The sequence below is a fragment of the Aulostomus chinensis genome, chromosome 19 (genome assembly GCF_037954235.1).
Source record: "Aulostomus chinensis isolate RoL2024-O1b breed Wild chromosome 19, RoL_Achi_v1.0, whole genome shotgun sequence".
NCBI lineage: Eukaryota > Metazoa > Chordata > Actinopteri > Syngnathiformes > Aulostomidae > Aulostomus > Aulostomus chinensis.
Window position 1 is genome coordinate 7,355,157 of NC_141338.1, and position 26,250 is coordinate 7,381,406.

At 41.4% G+C, this 26,250-nt stretch overlaps 1 protein-coding gene across 1 annotated transcript in view; it reads left to right on the plus strand.

Moving 5' to 3' along the window:
* Positions 1–26,250, plus strand: part of hcn1 (hyperpolarization activated cyclic nucleotide-gated potassium channel 1) — a 70,015-nt gene that overhangs the window by 30,540 nt on the left and 13,225 nt on the right. The window contains exons 3-6 of the mRNA XM_086188529.1: positions 1,020–1,181; positions 11,884–12,102; positions 18,371–18,517; positions 21,159–21,399. Of these exons, the coding sequence (XP_086044655.1) occupies positions 1,020–1,181; positions 11,884–12,102; positions 18,371–18,517; positions 21,159–21,399 (769 nt within the window). The remainder of the gene's footprint in view (positions 1–1,019; positions 1,182–11,883; positions 12,103–18,370; positions 18,518–21,158; positions 21,400–26,250) is intronic.

A 26,250-nucleotide genomic window follows, 5' to 3' on the forward strand; every position in this document is an offset into this window, starting at 1 on the left:
AGTAATTTTTCTTGGCGATTTGCATGGTGTTCTACTGTGACTACTGTGCTTGGAGTATCAAAATGAACCTTACAACAAAAATGATCTCAATTTAACGTTTTATGTGAATTCATTTTGAACTTCAGTGCCAGTGTGGTGGACCTTCACCTGAGGCTCAATTAAACTGCTATTACATTATCCCATCCATCCCAATCCATCATTAAAAATACATTTCAAAGACCTGCAATCTTTCACTCAACAGATTGGCAAAGTTTATCAGCCAAAACCCACCAATCGGTGGCCTTCTTTGTCCATATAGAACTCCTTTTTTTTCTTCTTAGAATAAGAAATTAAGCTTCTGCATGCAGAAGATCATGGAATAACAGTCCAAGAAGGAAGTAATGGGTTTCTCATGCTAATGAGGAGCATGTATTAAAGCCACAGCTCACCAGGCCTGAGTCCATTCTCCTCACCCGAATCCAATAAAATGAAACTGCTTCTCATTGCAGATGCGGAATTGATGACTTTCTATTCTGGAACTTCCCCCGCCGATGCAATCGTCGTCTGATTGTGGCATTTAAACTGTTTATACCAGAAGTGTACACTCCCTTCATCATGACTATTTATCCTAACACCTCTCACTTTGCATTACCTGCTACTTGCTGTTCTATGTGTATTTTCAAGCCAGTTTGTTTTGGAAAGCAGCCATGTTGAGTTATGAACAGACTGTGAGTGCGTGCACGCACACACACACACATACACACGAACATATGCGCGCGCACACTAACAGCAACTGAATTCTCTGGTGGCTGCCGGCGCACCATCTTGTCCACCTCAAAGGTGACTTTGTGCGCTCGTAGTATTTCTTTTCACTCTTTTAAATGTGATGTTTCAGCAGTACTAACAGCTCCATCCACGTATCATTCATTAAACTGTAAACTGTGTTTTTTTTGCATTCTTACAAGACAAAGAAATACTGAACTCTCTCTCTCTCTCTCGCTCCCTCTCTTTCCCCCTCCACCTCTATTCTCTTTCGACAGATTTTCCATATGACCTATGACCTGGCTAGTGCTGTGGTAAGAATATTTAATTTAATAGGGATGATGCTGCTTCTGTGTCACTGGGATGGCTGCCTCCAGTATCTGGTGCCTCTCCTCCAAGACTTCCCCCCTGACTGCTGGGTGTCCCTAAACGGTATGGTTGTAAGTATCACACTTTTCTCTTTTGTTTGTTATTTTCATCTATTATTCTGAATGGGGTCAAAACACAGAGAATGATAACTTAGCCTTGAAACTAGGGATTGGAACCATACATCCATGAAGGAAATGTTGAAGAAGCTCATTAAGTTCTGCAATCAGACTTGCAACCAGTAGAGGCGCCCCCTCTTGGTCAGTAGAAAGACTGCAGGAGTTGAGCTCGATAACTGCTTTCCTGTCAGAGTCGGGCTTCACCTAAACCTCAAGACACACCCACTTTCCTGCTTTCAAGTCAAGTATCTCAACATCCAATTGATACTCTCGAAATGCTGGTTGAGCTGGACTTGGACCCACATTTTAGACCTGGAATTTGCATCCACTTCATTTATACAGCCTATGATTTATAACCTGTAAACCCACAAAGATAAATGTAACGTGCTGCGCTCCCTGAAGATGGTTGTAACTGATACAGACAGATAGTTAGCCAGACACACTTAATTGTTTAACCCAGTTTTGGCTGTGTTTGGGTTGTGGGCAAGCAAAAAAAGCACCACTCCCTCTTACTAGATTTTTGGCAGATGAAATGCAATACCTGGTCGAGCCATGAGGCAACAATCTGTTCATCTAAGGGCCTCAGAAAATGATAACTGATATTTAAACTTTATTGCCTGAGAAGTGTAACAGTGACTGGGCAGACTTCAGCGATTATTGTTTACTGTGGAAGAGTCTAAGTTTAGCCTTAGCTCACCCAACCTCACATTTCGTGCTGCATCACCGTCCATGGACCAAAATTACTCACTTGTCAACAGAACCGTTGTAAAAATAGAAAATCTGTAGAGGAGAGAAGTGACACTCGGCCATGTTCACCCTTTCTCTTCAGCGTTGAAGGTCCGCACAACCATCTTTACCCATCCTGCGTCTGGCTCCTCTTCCTCGTCTGTGATCGCCGTGCAAGCGGAATGCAGGATGCTCACTTTTCAGATAGTGTGAATAGATTTTTCACATGACTGATTTGAATCTCGCTGTCTGAAATCTGTAATCCTAAATATGTGACATTCAAATGAAAGGCAATTCTTGCGCAGTCTGGGGCTGCTCACACTATGGTAGACTGACATGTGTTCAGATGAATTTTATTCCTCCTCTGAGCTCTGAATACCTGCTCCTGCAGTTTGAGCTGACCTGAGCTTGTGATGGTGCGTTGAGGAATGAGAAGGTAGCTTGGAATTCATCAATCTGGGCAAAGGGGAAAGGACAAACAGCACATTCACTGAGGAAGCTAAGAGGAGACTGAAAAACAAGCAAAAAGTTGCTTCGTTGGTGTGAAGTGAACTATTAGGAACTTGATATTAGCGTGTCTGTCAGTTCAGATTGACAGTATCATATCAACAATAAACACTTGTTAATTCATGTTCATTAGTGCAGTACTCTGCTAATTCTCACATTTACAGATTAGAATCTTGCATATGAGTACTGGTATTATTGGAGGCTGCGGCTTTGCAAAATGACGTAATGTTTCTTTAAGTGAGTGGGCGTTCCCCCATCACGTCACCACACTTGGGAACTTAGGTCTGGCTCAACTGCACTTTTACAAACGTTATACTAGAAGCAACCTCTTTTAATAAAATTTCCAAAGTTTGTGTGCATAACACATTTTAGTTTGACGCCCTCAATATGAATTTTGGATGTTTTTAGACTGATTCTATTTTTTCCTCTGGCCTTCATTTGAATTTATTTGTTTTTGTTACTTTCTCTGTGAAATGGACTGTTGCTTCTCTCCGACTGACGTGATAGTGTAGCTGTGTTCACAGGCCTCAGAAGCGAGGCCAATTGTAAATGCTTGCTGCGGGAACTCATCTGCCTTCTCATCACCCTCTCTGCAGCAAACATTTCTGTACTCCACATGCAAACTGACTGTTCCCAGGCATCAGGCTGGAGGTGCAAATGTCAGCTTTCCTCAGCATCACAGCTCTGGATCTGTCTCTTTACTTGGAGGCAATGCGTTGCCCGTGTGAGCCCAATTCCAACTAACATGTGTTGTTCATCCAAACAGACATTATGCATCTCTGTTAGCACCAAAAATGATTTTAAGGTGAGATAATTTCTCAAACAACGGTCACAGTTCATCCTTGCTAATGATTTTATACACAAAACTCCACAGATTCTAGATCAAGACTTTCAGATTTACCTACATGTATAAATCATAAGCAGGCTTCATGATAAATGTCTATTTTATGCTGAGTGCTGCTCCTTTTGAATATGTGAATGAATATAAGCCCCTACTCAGATCGATATGGCATCATGTAAAAGGCTAATTTACGGTGTCCTGTGTGGCAGGATCATTTGCATGGAAAGCTGCAGCCACGATGGGAGGCTGCTGAACAGAGCTAATATAGGATATCTCTGCGCTGGAAGCTTGTGTGTAAATTAAACCAACTGTGAGGGCTGATTAGTCTCGATTGTTTCTCTAGTAAGACAAACTGACGAATCATCTGTTTGCAGTTTGTACAGGCAGTTGACAAAGACGGCTAAAAGCCGCTAATAGATACAAGTTTCCACAGGAGCATTTAAATGAGCCATTAAGATTACATTAAAGGTGCATTTAAAGACATTAAAAACATAACAGTCATTGAACGTATATTTAAAAGACAGCGAAAGCAACTCATAGTTAAAGGGTTATCTCTTTGGATGATTGGAAAGCTACAGTGCTGAGTTCGATTCGCTGCAGGTACTCAGGAAGCTTGGACCTCAGGTGAAGTGCATAAAAGCTGTTTTATCGTGTTTGGTTCTGATCCAGGGAACACCGACAGAACCCGTCCCAGATGACCTGAGGGGTCTGGATGCTTCGACACATACAAATAAATCAGAGATGCACTGCAGTCAAAGTCCTGCCAAGCGTTTTGTGTCATTTTTTTGGTTAAAAAAAAAAAAATCAGACTTATCACTGAATCCTTACAAAGTGGAAACAGTCAGATTAAAGGGAACAATTTCATCTTATTTCAAGATTATGTTACTTATCATAGAAGACTCCATTATAATAAGTGAAGTAATCTTGCTATGCAGTAGTACTTGTCAATTACTTGATTAACTTTGGATTATACTGTCATAAAAACACGCCCATTTATCTTTCTCAGCTGTTCGTCAGTTTGTTAGCAACATATCTTGAAAAATAATGGCTGAATTTGGTTTCAATTTAAGAGTAATTTTACAGTGATGAACATTTGTAGGTGATCTGGATCAAATTGTTGCTCTTTTAGGACATTGACTGGATGGTATCAGCGGTATTTTTCTGGACACATCAAGGAGGAATTTCCAAATAATTTTAGCGTCTGGAAAACATCTGAGTCACATTCTGAATCCATCCAGGAGATCTATTTGGACATGATCGTGATTTTCTCCTACAAAATTGATCTAGAAGATCTATTTTCCACAGAAGAACATTTCTGCACAGATTTTGACGATACCACCTTCCTCCTCGGCAGGTGTTTGCTCTCTCTGTGCTTTCATCTCGGCACCGTTTTTGCAATGATTGCGTTCTACCTGAGCAAGACACAGCTCATTAAAGAAATAACGAGTGATTTAATGATCGATCACAAAAATTATTGCCGAATCAGACATATTGCAATCAAATTTTGGGCTCACGGGCAACTGATATAGTTCTGCTGATTACGATGTGGTAGAATGAGCAATTTGAGGAATCTTTCCCAGCGGATCCCTGCAGAGGCAGACGTCTGTGTGCTGCTGACTCCTGTCTGACAAATCCAAAGTGAAAAACTCTCCCAAATGTGGGATCCTCTCTTCTCCAGCCATCATAATGCATTAGGGTCTCTGCTCTAAAAAATCTTGACAAGGTAATCCCAGGTTTTAATAGATGATGTGCTCGTCTGGCCTGTCAGGAGAGTGACTGTCAGGTGAATGTTGTCATCAAAGCCTGCTCAGGTTGCATTGGGTTTTTTTCCCCCTGTTGTTGGCATTCTGTCTCCCGCTGTGAGCAGAAGAGTAGGGCCAACAAGGACTGCAGATACCGCTGAGTGGTGCTGTACACGGTGTAGCTCTGTTATCATCTTGACTAATGGCCTTAGAGTAGCTTCTTACTCTTAAGAGGCTGCATTTACTTAATCACCAGACAAGATAAAGCTGCTGCCGGGTGAGAGGGTGATGGCTGTATATCGTTGGCTGCATGTATAGTGTGGGTTATAGTCTTTAGGTTCCCGTAGGAATGTGGGGTTTGTGAGTCTGTGTGTGCTCGCCGCTTCTGTCCAGGCTCATATTAAGAGACAGGCAGCTGTGCGGCAGCCTGCTGAGGCTTCGTGTCTCATGTGAGGGGAATGGACAGGCAGACTCTAGGTGCATACACACGCAGAGACAAACGTACACACACACAAAGACTTGTCTAACCATACGTAACTGTCCAGCATCATTCACCCCTTCTTGGCCTTTTTTAATCCTTGGACCACCCACAAACTTTCTATCTATTTCTTTCCAAACCCCTGAATGAGTCACTTCCAAAACCTGGCTCAGTCCAGAGTTTATGAATTAATCAAACTTCTTGTGCTTTTTCTCGTAGCACATCCCTTTTCTGTTTCATCTGAATGCTTTTGCCTTGATGTGCAAAAGAAAGCACATTTTGTAGCTCTCTTAATGAATTACCTTTGATGGGTTAAAATTGTTACATTGTTATTTGTTGGGTGTTTTATTTACTGTTCAGTCTCAGAGAGTCCTCGCTGATAATTGGGGGGTTCATTCACGGACGTCACCAAGTGACTCACTATATTCAGAAATGCAGGATTATTTGCACCAGAATTGTCAAGATGTCTACCAGGGACATGACTGGATAACAATGAGGCTGAGTTTAGAAGGACACAGCACCACTCAGCTGCAGTAGCTCGGATTCATCGGGATACCTGAGATGAATTCCACTGTAAACAAGTTGCTTCCCTCCCTGGTTTAACCTTTTGGACTGAGATTGTGCTAATCAGTGAAAGTGACTCTTTTCATACATGGCTGAATATTGAACACCGAAAGAAATACAAGTCCCCTCACGCAGCCAAATGCCACTAATGAACATTTATTCACCCCTCACAAAACAGCCTAGCAAGGGATATTCAGGAATATATCACACAATAATAAAAACACATGGATATTAAGACATCACCAACTACATTATATTTGTATATGTATAAAATGTCTTTGAATATGTCGAAATATGCTATACAAGGAGCATTCGCAGCTACATGACTAATACAAATTATGAAACTGGATAACAGCAATAACCTTAAGATACCTTCCAATAAAAAACAAGATGTGTTTGAAAATAGCTGTCAGTTGGAGCACTTTTAAAAGATGAGATTTTACCAAAAAGACACAGAGAGAAAAACAACAACGACAACGAAAAAAGAAAAAGAAAAAAAAACACTGCAGAAATCTTTCAGGCCAAATCCAGGAGAGAGCCTTCATCAGGACTGCTGAGCAGGCAATAAGCCAAAGAACTTTCAAGACAAATCTTGGGTAACTGCAGCCTTCACGCTGAGATACACCACTGTCAGTGCTTTTCTTGCTAACTTGTTTGGAACTCATGCAAGCCTGATCCAGATCCCTGTACTTCCTCCCTGCTCTGCCTTCTGTGCACTCGCAGGGAGAACAGCTTGTAGTTTGATTATGTAATTGGAAAAAAATTAATATTGTGCATCACATTTTTGAGTGTGCGTGTGTGTGTGTTTGTGTGTGTGTGTGTGTGTGTGTGTCCATGCATGGGACAGCTTATCAGGTTTTAGAGAGTTATATGACTGAGTAATTAAAACCTTCAGTTAATGCGGATGTTTTGCACATTGCTCAGTTACTTTTAAAAAATATGAACATTTACCTGGAATGATGCTCCAAAATGAAACACACACTCTAAAACACTCTTTCAGCTATCGTTTTTCACAGGAAAGAAAAAGTATATTCCTTCCTAATGTGTTGTGCTGCAGTGAAACTAGGACAGCTAATGAATCAGTGTTCATCTGTGGGTGTTACAGATGAGATTTATTTTTATTTTTCAGGATGAGCACACGTGTCCTTCAGAGGTCAAATCTGGGTTGTTGTTGTTTTTTTTTAAACATTTTTTAATGCCGCATCCTGTTAGTCTTATTCATTAGTACCGACAACAACAACAACCAATGCTTTCGGCTCACACACAGCACTGGGACAATGGTGACTCATCCGGTGCCTTCCTGGTCACACAACCGGCTCCATGTAGTGTGAGGGAAGTGTGTTGTGTGACTGACGGATTAAAATGTCATCAATTTTGCAAGAACACAGTCAAAAACTCAAGTGTAATTACAGAATTATTTATGTTGATTGGAACACGTTGACGGTGACGTGGGACGAGATGAGTTTTTAATGCACGAGATAATGAAGTCGGACAATTCACTTCAGTTGGTAACAAAGACGGAGCTGCAGAAAGACGATGGATCTGACATCACTTGCTTTGCTGTAGGCGGAGTTTAATTAGAAGAACTCTGAAGTCATAAAATGCATCTGCTGTGTTGGCCACATTTAGGATTGTAGTATAAAAGCAGAAACCATATTTTATTTGGAAGAAAATGTGTCAATACTGCAGTGACTCACTCTTCCCACAGGAAGAAAAAGGAAGGCTGTACTGTAGAGAAACCTTTTTTTTTTTTTTTTTTACTTTCAACATACTGATGAAAAATATATATTATTAGTAATGTCAGTGCAAAAGAAAAGTATATGATTGGCTGCTGTGCTCACAGTGCACCGCTTCAGAGCTGTCGAGACTTGCAAGCAGGGAAAAATACAAGAAACAAGCATCTGAGCAACTATGAGTTGAGAGCAGGCTCCTGAAAAGAGTGATTGCTGTTTTTGTTTTTGCAGCATGCATCAAGAGCCCAAATAGAGAGAACTTTGCAGACGTTAGTGCTGTTATTTTCTTAGTCAACAAAGAATATACTGGTTGTTTAAAAGTTGGCTTGATCAAAAACTAGTCATGTGTACTGGAACAATATATGAGCTGGCTGATCATCTCAGGAGGCTTTCTCCATGCTGCACGTTTTTCGGACTCTCCTTTGCTGCGACATACTCTGGGCGAGCTAGCTCGTAGCAACCAACACTTAGCAATGATTTGAATCACAAGGTGAGCCAAGTCTGATGGGTTATTTCTCTGAATAGTTGTAGTGCTTGGAAAGACATCCAACAAACATACTTAATTTTAAGAGGCGGGCCTTTGAGCGGGTTTTTTGACATCACAAATATTTTTGCAAGCCAAATCCGGTCCAGAATTCAGCTGATACAAGCGAGCGCAATCTCGAAACCCGAAGCCTGCAGTGCAAAAAAAACAACAACAAAAAAAACACTGGACTGAATTCATAGAACTGCGTCTAGCAGTTTCACTTGAGAAATGAAAAATATTTGCTTTCATAGATTCTGGAATTTTAAAGAGGAAGAATGAGTTAGTGGAATATTAAGGATATAATCTAGTGATTGTGGATTTTTTTTCTGCAAATAAACAAGTCAGACAAATAACACAGGGTACAGTAGAGCATTTTTGTCTGTGGAAAGGTTCTTCATTATTAATATAACCGCAGGACACGGAGAGGATAACCTTGCTCCGGGGTAATATGATGTCATCAGATCTGTATCCATTCCAAAATCTTAGGTTGGGGAACAATTAAAACCTACAACTTTCATGAACCTACTAAAATTCATCAAAATCCCTCCACAACATTTGAGTTATCCTGCTCACATACACCTCAAAACCAGCGATCACATGACCTCTACTATAGTGTTAGATTGGTGTCATCTATTTGATGGGGGCGTGTTTAGGTAAGTGGGTGGGAGTCTACTTCACCATCTACTCCCCATCATATACTAAGCCTAAGGTGGCTTCTCAAGCTTTACGTACAAACATCCAAACATCAGAGCCGTATTGTTATGTCGTGCAACATTTTCAAAAGAGCTGTGCTGGTGTTGCATCTATTTATCTGCACACCAAAGGCATACAGAGAGCAAAAGGTGCAGTGAGTCACTCGGCTTATCTGATATCATCTGGCAAAACAAGGGTTCTGCTTCTCCATGCATGCAAATACGTGAACACAAACATTCAGCAGTGTTGCTCAATAAATGCCAGCCCACCATCTCAACCGCACGTTAAATGTACACATGTGCAAGGACACCTCACAAATGCTATTTGTTCCAGTTAAACGGATGGCTGGGTTTGTGTTTTCGTTGAGTCTAAATTGATATTCAGATAGAAAAAAACAACAACCCATATTTATGCTCGCTGCGTGACCGTAAACATAGTCATCTGTGTGCCATTTGAAGACTGTATTTTATGAAATGAATCATTTGAACCAAAACCGCCAATGTAAACAAACTGGACTCTATTTGTCAATGAAGCTGGCAAATGTAATTATCACACATTGTCCCATCAATCTCCAGAAGAAACAACTAATCAGCACGCAGGTTAGAACTGAGGAGCATCCGGGCCTCATGATTAGCTGTAATTGTACTGATTTAGAAAAAATGAACAGCACGGAGTCAAGCAAAAGACAAAACTGGCATGATCTAAGTAAAGAGACATGACAGCATGTGCTCTATTACTATGTGGCATGTGGAAGTATGTCAGCCAGTGGGATACAGACAGAGATTAAGTACGTTTTCTGGAGGTTTCATATATCTTTAATTAACTCTTCTGTTGTGGCTGAGATGGGTGTTCGGTGCCAGAGTGCTTTCTCAGCAGTTCTTCTTCATAGGAGTTGAAGCTATAGTTGAAGAGTCAGCAACTTGGCTTTCCCGTCAAGTTGTTACATTTGTCTCCAAATAGCTCAGTGGGTGTCAAAGTTGTAGCCTCGACAGGGCAGGGAGAGGGCACGCTGCAAATGTATTACACAGTATGAATGGGGAGCCCTGACTCCAAATTTCCAAACTTTGAGACATTTCCTTTTAATGTGGGTGTGTAACAGTGATATGCGACCAGAACTCAGTGGTCAAGGATCCAAGACTCTCTCTATACCTGATTGAAAAGGAAAAAAAGGGTGCGTAGATCTGATGATAACGCTCAAATGCGCTTGACTGTCAAAATGCTGCAGGCATCTTTGAGACATCTACGCCCACAGGACCAACGTCTTATAGAAGCAGAAGTTGCAGAATTATGCTAATCAGATTGTTTCCTGGTTGTCAGAAACCTGTTGTGGTCTTTTCAAAGACTTTAAGAAGTCAATAATGAAAATGTTGTTTTTTTTAATGAACTCAGTCGGACGCGTTATTGTGCAATCAGGGTTCCATCAACTTGTAGGGCAGGAATACGCCTCGATGCCTACTTTGAATTACACTCAAATAACACAACTACCACAACTGCAATGCACGTTGAAGTGATAAATACACAATTCTTGTTCTCTGCATAGTTCTTCTTCATTTACACATGTATGTCATTTATCAAAGACGCACTGCTGACGTAGCCTGATACATGCAGGGCTGAAGGTATTGGGATGTACCCCTATCACGTAGGGCTGTGCAGAGCTCTGATTATCTGAGTCTTCGTATTTATTCTCCAAACATATGTGTGTTTGTATTCAGAAAGCAGACCAGGAGTGGACGTGGTTTGTAACATATGCAAATGAGCTCCGTCAAGCACAGCGCTCCAGCCTCCGAGAGCACGGATCAAACTCTCTCCTGCTCACATATAAATCAAGCCTCGCTTGCTGCATTGACTATTTCCTCACCTCTATTTCAATGTACTTTTAAGCTGGAAAATGGGAGCTTTTGTGACCTGGTCGTCATGACTAAGTCAGCCTCCACCCTGACTGTGAGTGCCTGCTGCAGCTTTTTAGCTTTGATGTTGCTGGTAATATAAAAGATGACAATCTTTTATGAATAATAGGAAAGAAAGCATCTCCTTTTATCATATTATATGTGCTCTCCTCAATTCTTATGCAGGCTCATTTCAACCATTAAACTGACTGTGATTCAAGATGGCATCACATGCAGTGGAAGGAGTCGCTCTTCTCTCTCCCTCAGTTTAAATCTGTTCTCTTATTTTGAAACAAAGAGCTGCTCAAAAGACCAGTTCCATGACTAAATCTCCAGCTAGGAGGAGCGCGTATACACTCCATCTGATATGATACATGACTGTCAGCTTTGAGTCCTCTATTGATGTGTAGAAAACCTCCTAGGTTCTTATTATCTGCTCCTCTAACACAATGAATCCCATCACAAGACATCAAACCTGTGAGGGCACAATCCTTTCCTCCCTCCTCCTCCTCTCTCTCTCTCTCTCTGTGAACGATGCCCTGGGCTCCAGGAGAAACCATGCCTCAGACTGGTGTGAATAATGGAAGTTCTGGGTTTGTGTTGTTTGTTTTTTTGTTGTTGTTGTTTTTTGAGTCCTTGCAAACATGAACTGTTTTTCACCCACTGGCAAAAATGAATAAGACCAGGTAGGTCCAGGCAGAGGGAAGACAGAAAGTAACAGTGAGACTGAGGCAAAAGAAAGGTAGAAAGTTCAGTCACTCAATTTGGGCATGGAGCTCTGAGGCATAGAGAGTATGCTGGCAGAGTGTTTGGTAGAAGTTCAGTGATCCATCAAAGAAAAGCCTGTCTCTCCACTCTGCCTGCTGGAGAGCCTTCCCTTCCTGCCTTGCCTCGCAGTAACTTCCCCCACCCCCTCTCTGCCCCCCACCCCACCCCCCTCTTTTTTCTCCATCCTTTGCAGAATGTTTCCTGGGGTAAGCAGTACTCGTACGCCCTCTTCAAAGCTATGAGCCACATGCTGTGTATCGGGTACGGTGCCCGGGCACCGGTCAGCATGTCTGACCTGTGGATCACCATGCTGAGTATGATCGTTGGTGCCACGTGCTACGCCATGTTTGTGGGCCACGCCACGGCTTTAATCCAATCACTTGACTCCTCACGCCGACAATACCAAGAGAAGGTAAGATCCGAGCAGTGCCTCACACACCTGAGATTTTAAAGATTGTATTCACATGTTATTTCAATTAACTTGACCGTAATCCTTTACAACAGAGCTGAATCACATTACACGTAAATCTTTAATATTTATTTCAAGGTATGTAATGCTAATTACCGTTGAGATGGTCTTAAAGTATTAATCTGAGGCTTTTGCTCTTTCCCACTGCATAAAATCCTGCTCATTGGAGTCAGACTTATATAAATGAGGTCTTCTCTTGGTGGCCCTGCGGACCAACACGTTGAACTCTAACAGACCACGTTATCCACAGTATGCCCCCCCCCCCCAAGCAGATCATGTAAGGCTGCCAACAGGGCGCGGTCGTTTAGGACATGACCAGTCACCTCTTTGTCTGGAGGATGCCAGTGAACACAATATCCTCATTTCAGCCCCTTGTTTATCTTTTTTTTTTTTTTTCATGGAGGGTGATTATCCAGTATTTCAGCCAAGCCACCATCTGTGATTCCGCTGATGGGCATGTTGCGATTCCCAGAACACACATGACTGATGTGCTCTGTGTTCGCACGCAACAGCCGACTCCAGCGTCAAAACTTTTCCTGTGCTCATGCTGCAGAAATGAATGTATTTACCGTTGTAGTGCCGGGGATTATAGTGCCGTATAGTATGTGTTGACGTCCTTATGATAAAAAATGAAGAGCTGACCTTTGACCTACTGCATGTAAGTGATAAAAAATAATGTGATCTTAGACCGATTCACATAAATATGGTCACGCAGTGCATGGTTTGAACTGCAAGGTTTAATTGTAAAGAAGATGATTGAATTTGATTTAGCAACATCGCGTCAAGAGGACAAAAAATCCACGACTCGTTATTGATAATGATCTTCTCTTGTGGTGTTGATGTCAGTGGAGAGTTTAGAAACCCACATTGACTGTAAAGGTTGTTTTTTAAATATGTAATTTCATAATCTATACATCACTATACTAGTGTTCATATTCCACAAACATCATGTTGATTATATCTCTTTTGCGTTTGCAAGCCTAAATGCATTTGTACTTGAAAAAAGTGCTAAAACTTTAATTCATGTATGTTGAATTAATCATCCAAATAGCTACAGATTAAATTTCTGTCATTTTGTTAGCTATGCAGCATCAATTCATGATAAAAATGACTACAATTTGTAGCCTTCTTTGTAAACAGTAGACTACATACACACACACACACATACACACGCGCGCGCACACTAAGGCAAGGCTAAGCTGACACACAAAGTACACATCAATTATCCCGCGGGAAGGTTGTTGCCATAATTCTTATCAGAGCATCAGCAGAGTCACCTTGGATATGACTGTAACAGGACATGCTAAAATACCAGGTCAATAATTTACACCTTGCATATAAAAGCATTTAGCTGGTATCATTTTATTCGAAAATGCTGGCCTGACCTTGGCAGCCTCTCCCATGGTCAATTCAAGCTAGACGACAGCCCGCTATGGTTTAGTTGCAGGGCCGGGCCTGTAAATAAGGGGGCCCTAAGCAGGAGAAGTTTGGGGGCCTTGCAGTGGATTGAACTTGTTACCGTATGCAATCATGACCTATTTGTAGCTCTATCAGCATGATTAGTCACAGTTCTTTTCCTGTGAAAGCTGACTGACTGCAGTACTACTTTGTTTTATAAGCTTTCAGAGGTCTTTATTGGATAAAGCAAAACCATCTGCTGCCCACCAAGTGATTTGGATTCGGCAAAAAAATATGGTGATGAGACTTTTTTTTTTTAGAATGTGTATTTTAAACATTTTTCATTGTACATCAGGATAATAGCAGGGCATAATGCAGCAAAATTATTTTATTAAATTTCGATTACAGTTTAGTTTTTATGGGACCTTTTTAAACTTTAAATTTGTTAAAACAAATACAGTGAGATGTTATTTTTTCATTGTAGTTCGTCTGAAAGCTGGTGGGTAATACACTATGAAGACTGGGCTGTTTTGTATTATCAATATAACAATGATTAAATTTGAAATTACAATGAATTCGTAAAATAGAGTGGCTTTGTTGCCTTTAAAGGATGACATCTCATAATGCACGCATTGGGCTGTCATCCTGTAAAGACTGCTAAAGGTTAAATGCAGTCCTTTGGTGGATAACGACACTTGGCCAGACGTGTCTTAATGGCATTATAATCACACAGAGTTCCCAGGGGACACGCTCAGTCCATTCAGCAAACGATGTATGAGTTTGGGGGTCTCGTTAGTTTAGGCCGGTCTGGCTCTGGTGGTATCTGGCACTTAAAAGCTCCTCATTAGGAACACAATCTGTTTCCACTCACTGTTTTAGCTTTAACTGAAGAGCCTCATCAGGTAGCAACACTGCTCACAACCTCCAAAAGACCTAAAGTGTGAAAACGGTGAAATCCTCTTAATGTTTGAGGACAATTATCAGAGGACGTGTCAAATTCAAAATTTCGCCTAAGAATCTGACCTCAGTGGAAACATGAAATGCTGATTATTCATCATCCGCTCACAAATTGAAAATCATCTACGTACAAATCAACAACAGGTCTTCACTGACAGCGGATCCATTCCCCCTCCAGAATTAGAACAGCAAAGCAGATGTTGATCAGTTAATTTTTATTCTGGAAAAAAAAATTCAATTTCACCAGTAATTTTTTATAAGTGAAAATATAATTTTACAACTGATCACGTACAGCCTCTCCTCTGGGCATTCCACGATGAGCTGACAGCAGGTCGCCCCTAGCAAACAAGTCAGGCATTGGAAGGCACTGTTTGAATTAGTGACAGGTCTCTCGCTCAGTATGGATGTACATCTGCTTCACAGCAAATCTGCTTAATCTACATCCCACTTTATCCCTCTAACATCCCTCCAGGCACTGAAGGGACAGTTTTGAGGCTGTGAATGCCATGTTCATTGTAACAGAGCCCCAGTATGTAGCCTGATTCATCCAGGGGCTGACTTTGCTGCATGGCTGTGCATATCAGCGGAGCAGGCTGGAGAGCAGCAGGGATGGGTCCAGGGTGCTCAGCCTCTATATCATATTTATCTCGGTTGCAGCTGAGGGGTCGTAAGGAGATGGATGTGGGTGTGAGTTCAGACGTTAGCAAAGGACATTTGCAAGAGAAGAAGATGCAGAAGAAAAACACAGATCAAGAAAATGCTCGTCATTCAGCCCAGAACAGTAGTCTCGTCTCCTGTTGACTCAATTTTTCACATGTTCATGATCAAAAAGAGCAATGTGATCGTGCCAAATATTGGAATCAGATGCACTGAGAGAAGGATATGAGTGATGATGGGCAGGAGAGAAATAGTAGGAGGGGGTGAAAGGAAATGAGGGTGTAAAGCATGCATGATCTCTTACGCCTACTGAGATGTCCTGGTGCTGATTCACTGTCAGCGAGTGTACAGCTGTGTCTCATTTATCAAATATCATTCCTTACATCCATGGTCTGCTCTTTAAAAAAAAAAAAAAATTAGCCTTAGAGCCAATTTTATACATAATTTAACTAGTTTGCTGCCAGGAATAATGCTCTGGTTAAATGAAAGTAATAACACTTACACCCTACTTCCACTGCACATAGCCTGCTAAATCATTCCAATGGATGGGATGAGTTGTCTTTCTGTACAAGAAAACAGGGTAAACAAACACTCTAAAGCAGCATGGAGGGCTGTGACAGTGGTTCCTATTTTACATAGTTTGTTTGAGTCAGTTCTTCCAGTTTAACCCTTTCCCATAAAACCAAATGTTAGCAAGTGTTAGCAGGTTTTTGGCTGGTGGAAAAGAGGCTACACTTTTCAGTGTTTAAAACTATTAAGACATTAAAATATTTCCTATGGTATATGCTAACGTGACGACAACAGACAACGAATAAAAGCAGCGACACTTGAAGTAATATGTGGAATTTTAATCAAATAAGCTGATTTTTTTGTTTGATACAGTATCTCTCAACTGCCATGAAGCTACAACAGACAGCAGTTGAGTTATGTTTAGCATCATGACTTAAGAGAGAGGAAAAAAAGCTCCAAAATGTCTCTGTCCAAATGTAACAAAATTTGCCTGACAGCAACCCTAAAGCTCACTCATTAGCACAGTTTAATTCACTGGAAAAACTAGAAACTAAAAAGTTGTGGTTCCTAGATGGTTTTTGCTTTCCCCTCCTAGCTTCTTAGTGTAGCATGAAGGCAAACCTGTTAGCTTTAGCAGAGGAACATGTCTGCTGGCGATAGTTAGATTTTTTTTTTTTTTGTCATTAAAGTTTTTTTTTATTCATTTTACAATTTAACCTACACAAATTTCCACAAGTGCTATACAGCCTCAGCCACAAAAAATATAGTTTGATATTGAAAATAGTCAGATGTGAGTGGTTGGACTGGGCTGCAAAATCCATAGCCAAAACTAATATTGGGGGTTATGTCATGTACCGGTACTCTGCCTCCAGATCCTTATCCCCCCCGCCCCCCCAAGTCAAAGTGGACAGTTTCTGCCACAGTAGACACTCTCAAACTTGAACTGTGACCTCAAGATAAATCACTTTCCCACAAACAAAGCCCTGGCCTCTTATCACCTGTTTGCAGCCACAAGAGGAATCAATGGGGGGGGGGGGGGGGTAATTGGGACTCGAGGGGTCTTCTCTCTCACTGACAATTTCTTTTGGTGGGCTGTGCTTGCATCACATCGGCCAGAGAGCTTCTCCAAACCTCACAGCTGCTACTGGTTCTCACCTGCCGCTCAGCTGTCATTACCAGTGCCAGTATGAGAGACGGGGCTTATTTTCAGGTGGAAGGTCCTCAGATTGGGGGCGGGGGGGAGATTGTGTTCACTCGTATGTCTGCGGCAAGTATCCTCCATCTGTCCTTTGGATCAGCACTTGCATTTAAAATAATGTTTACAGAATATTTACACCCACTAAAACTGAATTAATTACCAGAAACATGTATTATCTTTGTTCCTGGCAGCCTCTCAACAATGGAAAATCAGAATCTTGAATCCAGTCATGCATGTGCAGTAAGGAAAAAAAAAGTGGAATTGAAGGCCATCTGGCTTTTCTCTCATTCTCTTTTTCTCAGTTCTAAACTACAAAAGCATTGATTCTAAATGATGGCTGTGATTTATTTCAACTTATATAGCCTTATTTTTGTCATTTTGGCCATCATTTGTTCTCAGAGTCGATTGCTTGAATCTTGGAATGTTTCAACAACGCTAAAAATAAATCGGATGGGGAACAAAACACAAGCAGGAAATACAAGCAGTCTGAAGATCAGACAGGTTTAAACAAAGCCCCAGGTTATTCAAACTGATTTTGAAGAGAGAACAGAAACAAACAGCAGAATTATTACCACAACTGTCTGCTGTAAACAACCGTCTAGAACACTTTTTGAATACCTTCAAATGAGCCATCGACAGACGTGGGAATTCTGAGGCCCAACCCAACATTTAATCGAATTAACAACTTTGATCAAGCACGAGATGTCGGATACAGAACAGCCCTCTTCTTTGAGACTTCAGTATATCATACACTGATTTCTCTGTAGGATTTACTCAAGTAAGAAAGTTAAAAATTTCTACCTGCTGGCTTTAAAAGCCCGGCGTTCTCCTGTGAAACCAAACTAAACGTAAAATATGATTATGAAGCAATAGAAGCTCATCTGTTACTTTTAGTCTCACTTATGAATGAGGAATCGTTATCAGCTTGTGAACATTGCAAGATAATTTAGCACCACACATTTATACGATATGCTTTATGTACAATTATAAGTGATAGGGACATAAAAACTTGTAATGAAGGACAAATTTTGCAACGCGAACGATTTAAAATCTTGGGATCATGTGGGATTCCTGGATTACTGACTCAGAATTGGAATATACATTTTTTTTTTTAAAAACTCATGCAGCCCATGTACACCCAAGACTGTGGTATCAGATGTATACCTTGCTTGGTTATATTAGATCATGGCTTGGTTGCCCATGAGGACTGGTCTTCCTGCATGGGTGAGATAATCAGAACTGCTACCTTGGTCTGACATAGCCCCGGGCCTGTACTTATTCTGACTTTCCCTCACCACCTGCCTTCCCCAATCTGCCTTTGCCTCCCCACACACAAACGACATGGCACTATGTGACTATGCGAGAGCGTGGCTCGTCATCGGTACACAAAAAATACACACTCTGTGGAGACCATATCGTTCTGTCGTTTTGCTGTTTTACATATTCCTTCATCATCGCTGAGCTGTCTATCTTCTTTCATTACCTTCGCAGTACAAACAAGTGGAGCAGTACATGTCCTTTCACAAGCTTCCAGCAGATATGCGGCAGAAAATACACGACTACTATGAGCATCGCTACCAAGGCAAAATCTTTGACGAGGACAACATCCTGAGTGAACTCAACGACCCGCTCAAAGAGGTGAGACAGGCTCCGCTTCGTAACATTTCTCTGCAACTCTTTTTTAGACTCAGAGGTTCCGTCTGAAGGCTCTTGGTTTATTTTTGGAGCAGTTAAAAAAATATAACTCCATTCCACAGAAATGCAGATGACAGGTAAGTGGCACACAGTTTTGAAACCTGAAGCGGTTTATTCCCTCGCCGTGAGGAGTGACACTGGGTCTGGTACCTTAAAAAAACCTGAAACTGGAATACTGACAACCGTCCGCTCATCTCCCAAGGTCAGCTCGAAGAGCAGCAAAATGTGTTCTCCTGGCATCCTTTGTGGAGTCAAAAATTCCACACAAAAACCTTACCTTTTTCATTATACTTGTGATAAATAACATGAGTTGCAGAGCTTCTGGAAATGTGCTTTTTTTAATTTCCTGTATTTATAAGTTTAAGCAAGAATCCTAGGATCAGTGAGTGTGTATTACTCACAAAGGTGAATAATAAGAAGGAAAATTGAAATTTACAGAGAAATAAACAATCATTTTCCTAGTTTTTGGTCAACCTCCTCATATCAACAGGATTACATGGGTAATTATGCATAGGGATAAGAGAGAATAGGAGAATAAAAACCGTGCAAGCGTAGAATTTGCGACTATCTCCTATGTAGCCCCATTAAGTCAACTTGCAGTGTGAAATGCAGAGGCTGCGCAGTCACAGGGAGGTGCAGGGATTTAAAGTTATTACTAATAACACAGAAAATCCTACAGGCATTGTTCATGGTGCGTAGCAGGCAAAGTTCAAATCCGCATAGAGACGGCATTGCACAATGAAAGCTATGCCCGTGGGATTGATGAGTAACACCATAGATAAACTAGCTTACGTCGCCATTTTATGACATCACATTTGATTTGATAAAAATGGCAGTTATGGTTTATTCCAACACCCCCCCCCCCCCAAGAGGTATAGAGGTAGATTGGTCATTTGTTACACCGTGTATTACTTTAGCTACAGCCATAAATTTTATTTTGCTGGGATCTGCAGACTGCACCTCTAGTCCCTAGCCAGAAATCATTTAATGCAGCTTAAAAGCCAAATCTATTCCAGGTAGAGTGAGACAGTGTGAGACAGAGGTAGCCGACTTGGGCTGATTGCCACAGACTCTTGGCACATTGTGTCCCGGCACAATTTAGGATGTGGACTGGGGTCAATTTGGGATTAGAATCAGCTCCGCTTAGCAGCACTCAGACTACCTTTGGGCCAAAGGAGAGCCGTGAAATCAGCCTAAGTATACTTTAACTTTCTGCCATGTCATTCATTACAAGATTTAGGCTGCTAGTTTTGGCTCAAGCAGTTTTGACTTCCAAGGGTGCATGTAGAGTTGAGTGGGTCAAAGGTAATGAAGCGTACAGTGTTACCACCCCAGTGTGGAGCTGTGGTTCTATTAATTGGTATTCTATATAGGTCCCCTTGCAGATAACTCCGGCTTGTTTTAGGGTGGTAATTCATCACAATGATTGTCAGTGTTATGCAGTGGCGGACAGAAAGTACTTTAAAAACTCTCCTTGCTGTTCAAGGACACTTACAATTGATTGCTAGCTGCCAAAAAAATGCATCCTTGATAAGCTCTGGTATCTGAAATAATCCTGAAATTCTTCTGCTAAAAGAGCAAAAAGGGAGTTGTTGTTGTTGTTGTTGTTGTTGTTGTTGTTTTCCCGAACTGCCACTGCTTGAAACAGTATTACCACACAATAACAAAAGCTTTGAGAAAATGACACAAAGATATAAAATGCCCATTGTGATGGATTTTTCTTTCTCGGGCAAGTAAAGCCTTTTTGATCGTCACATTGTAGTAAATTGAATTGTGTAAAATGTAGATACTTTTATGTTTTGGGAAGTGATTCGCATATAATTGTTAGTTAATAGTCAATGTGCAGTAATAGCCCAGCTCCATCTCCCTTTCTTCCTTTTTCCCTGCTTCCGTCTAGCTGCATCTCTTTCTCTACCATTTGACAAGTCTTTAAATAGGTATAGCCAAAGATTGTTTCCCCAAGATGACTCCTGGCTGGGCATAAAAACTGCTTACTATCTGATTCATTAGTTCTGGTCCGTGATTGAGGTCAGAGCCCGTGGCATTAGCTGACACTGGCATCTGAGCTTTTCTTTGCGTGGCCCCTCATCAAGCTTGCAAGCATCCCAGAGATTGGTTATCTCTCTGTTAAAGTCCTGTTGTCACTTGGAAGAGAAGTTATCCCTCATGGGGGGTCAACAACACAACACAGCAGATGCCCAGCGCCCCGGCATTCCATCTGCACAGCAACAGAGATGTGTAGGTAAACAGAAAACAAGCACCTAATCTCCTGCTGGGCCTGAGGGGACAGGATGAGACCAGAGAGATGGCCTGCTGCCGGCACCAGAGGGCAAACTCATCAGGATCTGACCAGTCTGCCAACAAGTTTCTTCCCAGCTGTGATGGGAAGTGCTTTAGAAGTATTAAGGATAAAGCAGCAATAGGCATCCGCTTCATTTTGTGCTCGCAGATAGAGATTTTGTGGTTTGTTTGTGTGGTATTACCTGATGATTACTGTTGTGTTTTAGTTTAAAAAGGCCTGAATTATTTATGGCAACAGTTCCTCACATGATGTTATTTGTTTGTTTTTTGTTTCTTCCATCAGGAAATAGTCAACTTCAATTGCCGTAAGCTTGTGGCCACCATGCCTTTGTTTGCCAACGCCGATCCCAACTTTGTAACGGGGATGCTGAGCAAGTTAAAGTTCGAGGTCTTTCAGCCTAACGACTACATTATCCGAGAAGGCACGGTGGGGAAGAAGATGTACTTCATTCAACATGGCGTCGCGAGCGTCATCACCAAGTTCAACAAGGAGATGAAGCTGACTGATGGATCCTACTTTGGAGGTACGAACAATCGGATATTTTTCCACCATAAAACATTCTCCCAGCCTCGATGGTCACACATGAATTCAGTGTTGATTCACTTATGTAGTGAGACGTGCCTGAGGTTGTTCTCCGTTTAATGCTGTTTGAAGTTATTGTAGATTCTCATTAACCAGTGTTGGACATTAGTCAGCTTCTGCAGTTATATAACCTCTCATCTGGTTGCTGGAGTAGGCCAAGGCGTGGATCAGGCATCCCTAAGGATACAAAGGTTCCTCCCCCACCCACACACACACACACACACACACACACACACACACACACACACACACACACACACACACACACACACACACACACACAAGCATGAACTCTTCATCCCCCTCCATACATTCCTGCTGCATATACAATGACAAAAGCCATTTCCACATTGTATAAAATCAGGAGCAGTGTCCTTGGTTTGTTCTCGGCTCTGCTTTAATTCTCTGTCTTTCCCTCAGCACAAGCCCCACTGCCTCTCCAAATCGTTGAATTTTTTAAAATGTCAGACTTAATTTGATTGCTCATTGTTTACTCTTTAAAAAAAAATCAACAACAAACATTGTCTTTGCGAAAGCAAATTTTCCTGTTTTAGAAGTTCTGGCATATTTTATTTAAAGTTCATCCCCACTATAGAAGGAAGCTGAGGATTCTAAGAATACCTTCACTCTCCTGCTCGGTGTGCTTCAAGTCTCCCAGAAAAGCCGACCAAAGCAGTGAATCAGAACACAAATTAGTAGGCTTCTTTTTTTTTTAAAACCGCTTCTTCAAGACACAGGATTGCTGCCATACCAACCCCTCTGCAAAACTGCAAAAGAGGAAAATTCTATAAGAAATGGACGTGTCGAATAGAAAGATCTATCTGGCAGTAGCAGTGCAGCAGTACATCACATTCAAGCAATTCATCCTTTGAGGCTGCAGCTCAAAATATATTCCACTAAAGAATTACTGTGCCACAGAACAAGCAGATATTGCCTAAGAAACTAAGCCGAGGTGTCAGGATAGAAGCTTTGGCCAACAAGGACTCTGACAAATAGATCATAATGGCAGTTCGAGTGCATTTATCAACCCATTCAGACTAAAGTAAAGAACCCACAGCAGTTTAACGAGCTATTGCTTACGATTAGAAGACTTAAAATAATTATGGCAGCTGAGGGACAACTGAGGAAAAATGGGCAATTTGGATTGAATTTTTTGCTACATAAACAAAAATAATATCATTTGAAAAAAAGGAGTGTAAAATGCTTTTCAGGTTTCTATATTTTAATTATTTAAAGCTTATTTTATTGATTTTACATTCAACCTCTTCATAACAACTGCTCAAGGTTTTCAAGACCTCATTCAAGTTGTTGTACAAACTGAGGCCCCGCCAACCCCCCGCCAACCTGGTCTTGAACCCTGCAGATGAAGAAGAAGAGCCAAGCTTGTTGGAATGGCAGCCGGAGTGCTTTCCCATATAGCAACAGCTTTTTGGAAGCTAAAATATTTATTTTTCTACTTCTCTTGGTGTTCTCTCTGGTGAATTTTAAAAACTAAATTAACTGACACTAAAATCCCTTTAATGATCAATCGATGTGCGGAAGATGTCTTCAGCAGCACCTCATAAAAGAAATGTCCCGGTATTCTAAAAGCTGTAATCATCGCATATTTGGTCTTAAAAAATGACTCAAATACTTCATTATCAAAGAGTTTCCAGCACATTTTTGTGTAACATTTCTGCTGGAGACCGTTGTATCATAAAAGCATGCTGTTAAGAAGCGCTAAAGTCGAGGCTCTTTGCAGGAGATAAATATCCCTGCTCTTCTCTGAAGGCAATTGTTAAAAGCAAACAGGAGTCTCAGCCCAACTGCTCCCCTGATAACTGACCTCCTGAGACCAAAATCTATAAATCCAGGAACTGTATTAGGACACCCAGACAGTTCGTGCTTTTCAGGGATTTTTGGATTATCTTTTACCAGCTTTGTCTACAATATTTTGAAGGTTATGTCACGAAAACATTCACTTTTCAATCTTATATTTGCTGCTTAACCGGGTCAATACGTGTTAATTTAGCTGTTTCTTGAGGAGTTTAAAAGTGCAATTAGGGTTAAAAGATCCTGAGGGAGAGTTGAAACAGAGAAAGATCACATCAGTTGAACATGCTGAACAAACAGGAGATGTTCCTCAGTAATTAATACTCATTCAGACAAAAAATATGTGTTGTATCTGTCATAATAATAAAGGATGCAAGGCTCATTTTGCTGTGCTCTGCCTGTACCGAGCCACCTGCTCCTGTTTTCTGCCCAGCTGGTGATTTTACCAGTGTGTATGGCAGTAGTAGATGAGCCCTGAGTTGGGAGCAGCTGGCTGTGCAAGGCACCTTACTCTCTTTCTCCGATGATTCAGCCTCGCCTTACAACCAGGCCAAACATAGCTAAAATGAGAAGGCAGTGAGGGGGACTGAGACAGAAACTAGAGGGGGGAGCGAGAGAGAGTAACAGAACGATCTGAGCCACAGGAAACTATTAGCATAGTAATGAGCAGGACATCTACGAGGACAGTAGGTCACAAAGCACCTCCAACCATGGTCAATGCCACACCTGCATGCTAAAAAGGTATCACAGTAATCACCCCTGGGCCTCTTTGAACGGGATTACATATTGGTACATCAGGGCTCTAAAGATGAAGTCACTCTGAGGCGAAGGGACGAATGAGGAATAATGCTAGGACAATGACCGGCAGCAGATGAAATTCCCTATCGGTCCCGAGAGTCTTCATCTTCTTAGTCTCAGCTAGGAGGAGGAGAGGAGGGTGGATGCTATAAGAGTATGTGACACTTGAAGTGATGGCAAATTATCCCTGCTGGGGTCAGCGATGATGCTTTGTGACAAGGCAATGGGCACGAGTCAAACCACATCATGCGAGGTGTTTACAGCGCCTCGCCTTACACACACAGACAACACACACCTTCAAACTCATATGTACACACACAAAGGCCCTCCACCTGACTGTTCTAATATTTTCCTTAGAAATAATTTTACATGTATATCTTATCAGCATTTGGAAGGGATCAAAAATGGCCCAAAACTCCATGTTGTGTTGTTGATATGAAATGACTGATATTTGGTATTTAGACAGAAAAATATGTGGGTGTAAAAGGTTGGAGTCCGACATACAATGAGGACTTTGGGTTGTCATTCAGAGGTTGAATATGCACATACATGCAGTACATTACAATCACAAACATTATGTTGAACAAGCTAGTTTTCAGAGTGTCATTATGACTGTACTTCTGTGACAGAACTGGTTGGTTTTAGTGCGTCAACGAGCTAGTTCCAGCTTTTTTTTTGTTTTCATTTTTTGTATTTTAACCCAATCTGTCATCATTCCTTAACCCAAAGTCGTGTTTTTTTTGTGCCTAAACTTAACCAGACCTTGCACAATGTTGACATAACTGAGCTAAAATACTGCTTTTGTACTTGGAATGAAAGGCATACCTAGTATTCTTTGAGGTTCTCACTGCAGGGGTTTGTAGTGGCCACTGATTGCTCCTGCTCTGGCCCTCTTGAGCGAAGAAGAGTTGTTTTGAACCCTGCAATTTAATAAAAAAAAAAAAAAAAAGAAAAGTTGAACTATTCTTGTTTGCACATTTTAGGAAAATTATATCCAACCATGTTTTTCTTACATTTTCAGTGTAGGAATTTTACTTGTAACAACTTTGTGGGGTGGTATCAGTACTCCAGTAAAGCAAGTGAATACTGCCATTGCTCCTCTAGGCAGCTTTTCCAATATAACAGCACCAACACCTTATTCACACCCACAGCTTGAGAGTGTTTCCCTCACATCACGCACACTCTGTGCTCTATTTTCATGCCATGAGAGATCACACCACAACCACGTCAACATTTAGTGATTTAATGAAGATGAAAGTTGTTGGCCTGAAGAACAAATGGAGTTTGATGAGTGTTGGGGTTTTAAAACAAGACTGAACACCAACAGGGAAATTGATTCTTAACTCTCGGGTAGTGTTTTACATGCAGTTGTACAGAATCTGGATTTACTGATTCATGAAAACTGAGGGAAATGGATGTGGTGAAGGGGAGACCATCACAGCTTTTAAAAAATAAATATGATGCTCAGGTGAGGAAATTCTACTTATCCTCTTCAACAACAAAGACTCGTCTCCCTAAAGAGTAAAATCTGTCACACACTTTCCATTAATAGATTAGGCTTAATCAGGCTTTGTGTTAAGGGTCAGTGTGGGCGACAAGTTTCCCCTCACACCTGAGTTTTTCTCGTCCACACAGAGATGCAACGGAAGATTTATTAGGATAAACATAAACAAACCTAACCTCCATCCATCCATCCATCCATTTTCTTCCGCTTTTCCTGTGAAGGGTCGCGGGGGGCTGGAGCCTATCGCAGCAACTTTCGGGCGAGACGCCAGGCCATCGCAGGGCCAACACATATGGACAGACAAACATTCACACTCACAGCCACACCTACGGTCAATTTAGAGTATCAATCAGCCTCGTCCCCTCTTGATGTCTTTGGACTGTGGGAGGAAGCTGGAGTACCAGAGAGAACCCACACAGGAACAGGGAGAACATGGAGACTCCACACAGAAAGATCCTGTGATGGAGCCAGGACTCAAACTCTTGCTTGAAGCGACAGTGCCGACCACTGCACCACCGTGCAGCCTAACACAATCAAATAATTTTAATTTGAGCCGTAGATGTCAAATATGTCTGTTTGTCACTATTCTTCGTTGAGATTTCATCTCAAATTTCACTTTTGGCAGCGATTGTTGTAAACAGTCCATCCGACATCACACAAATAAGAAAAATATGGGAT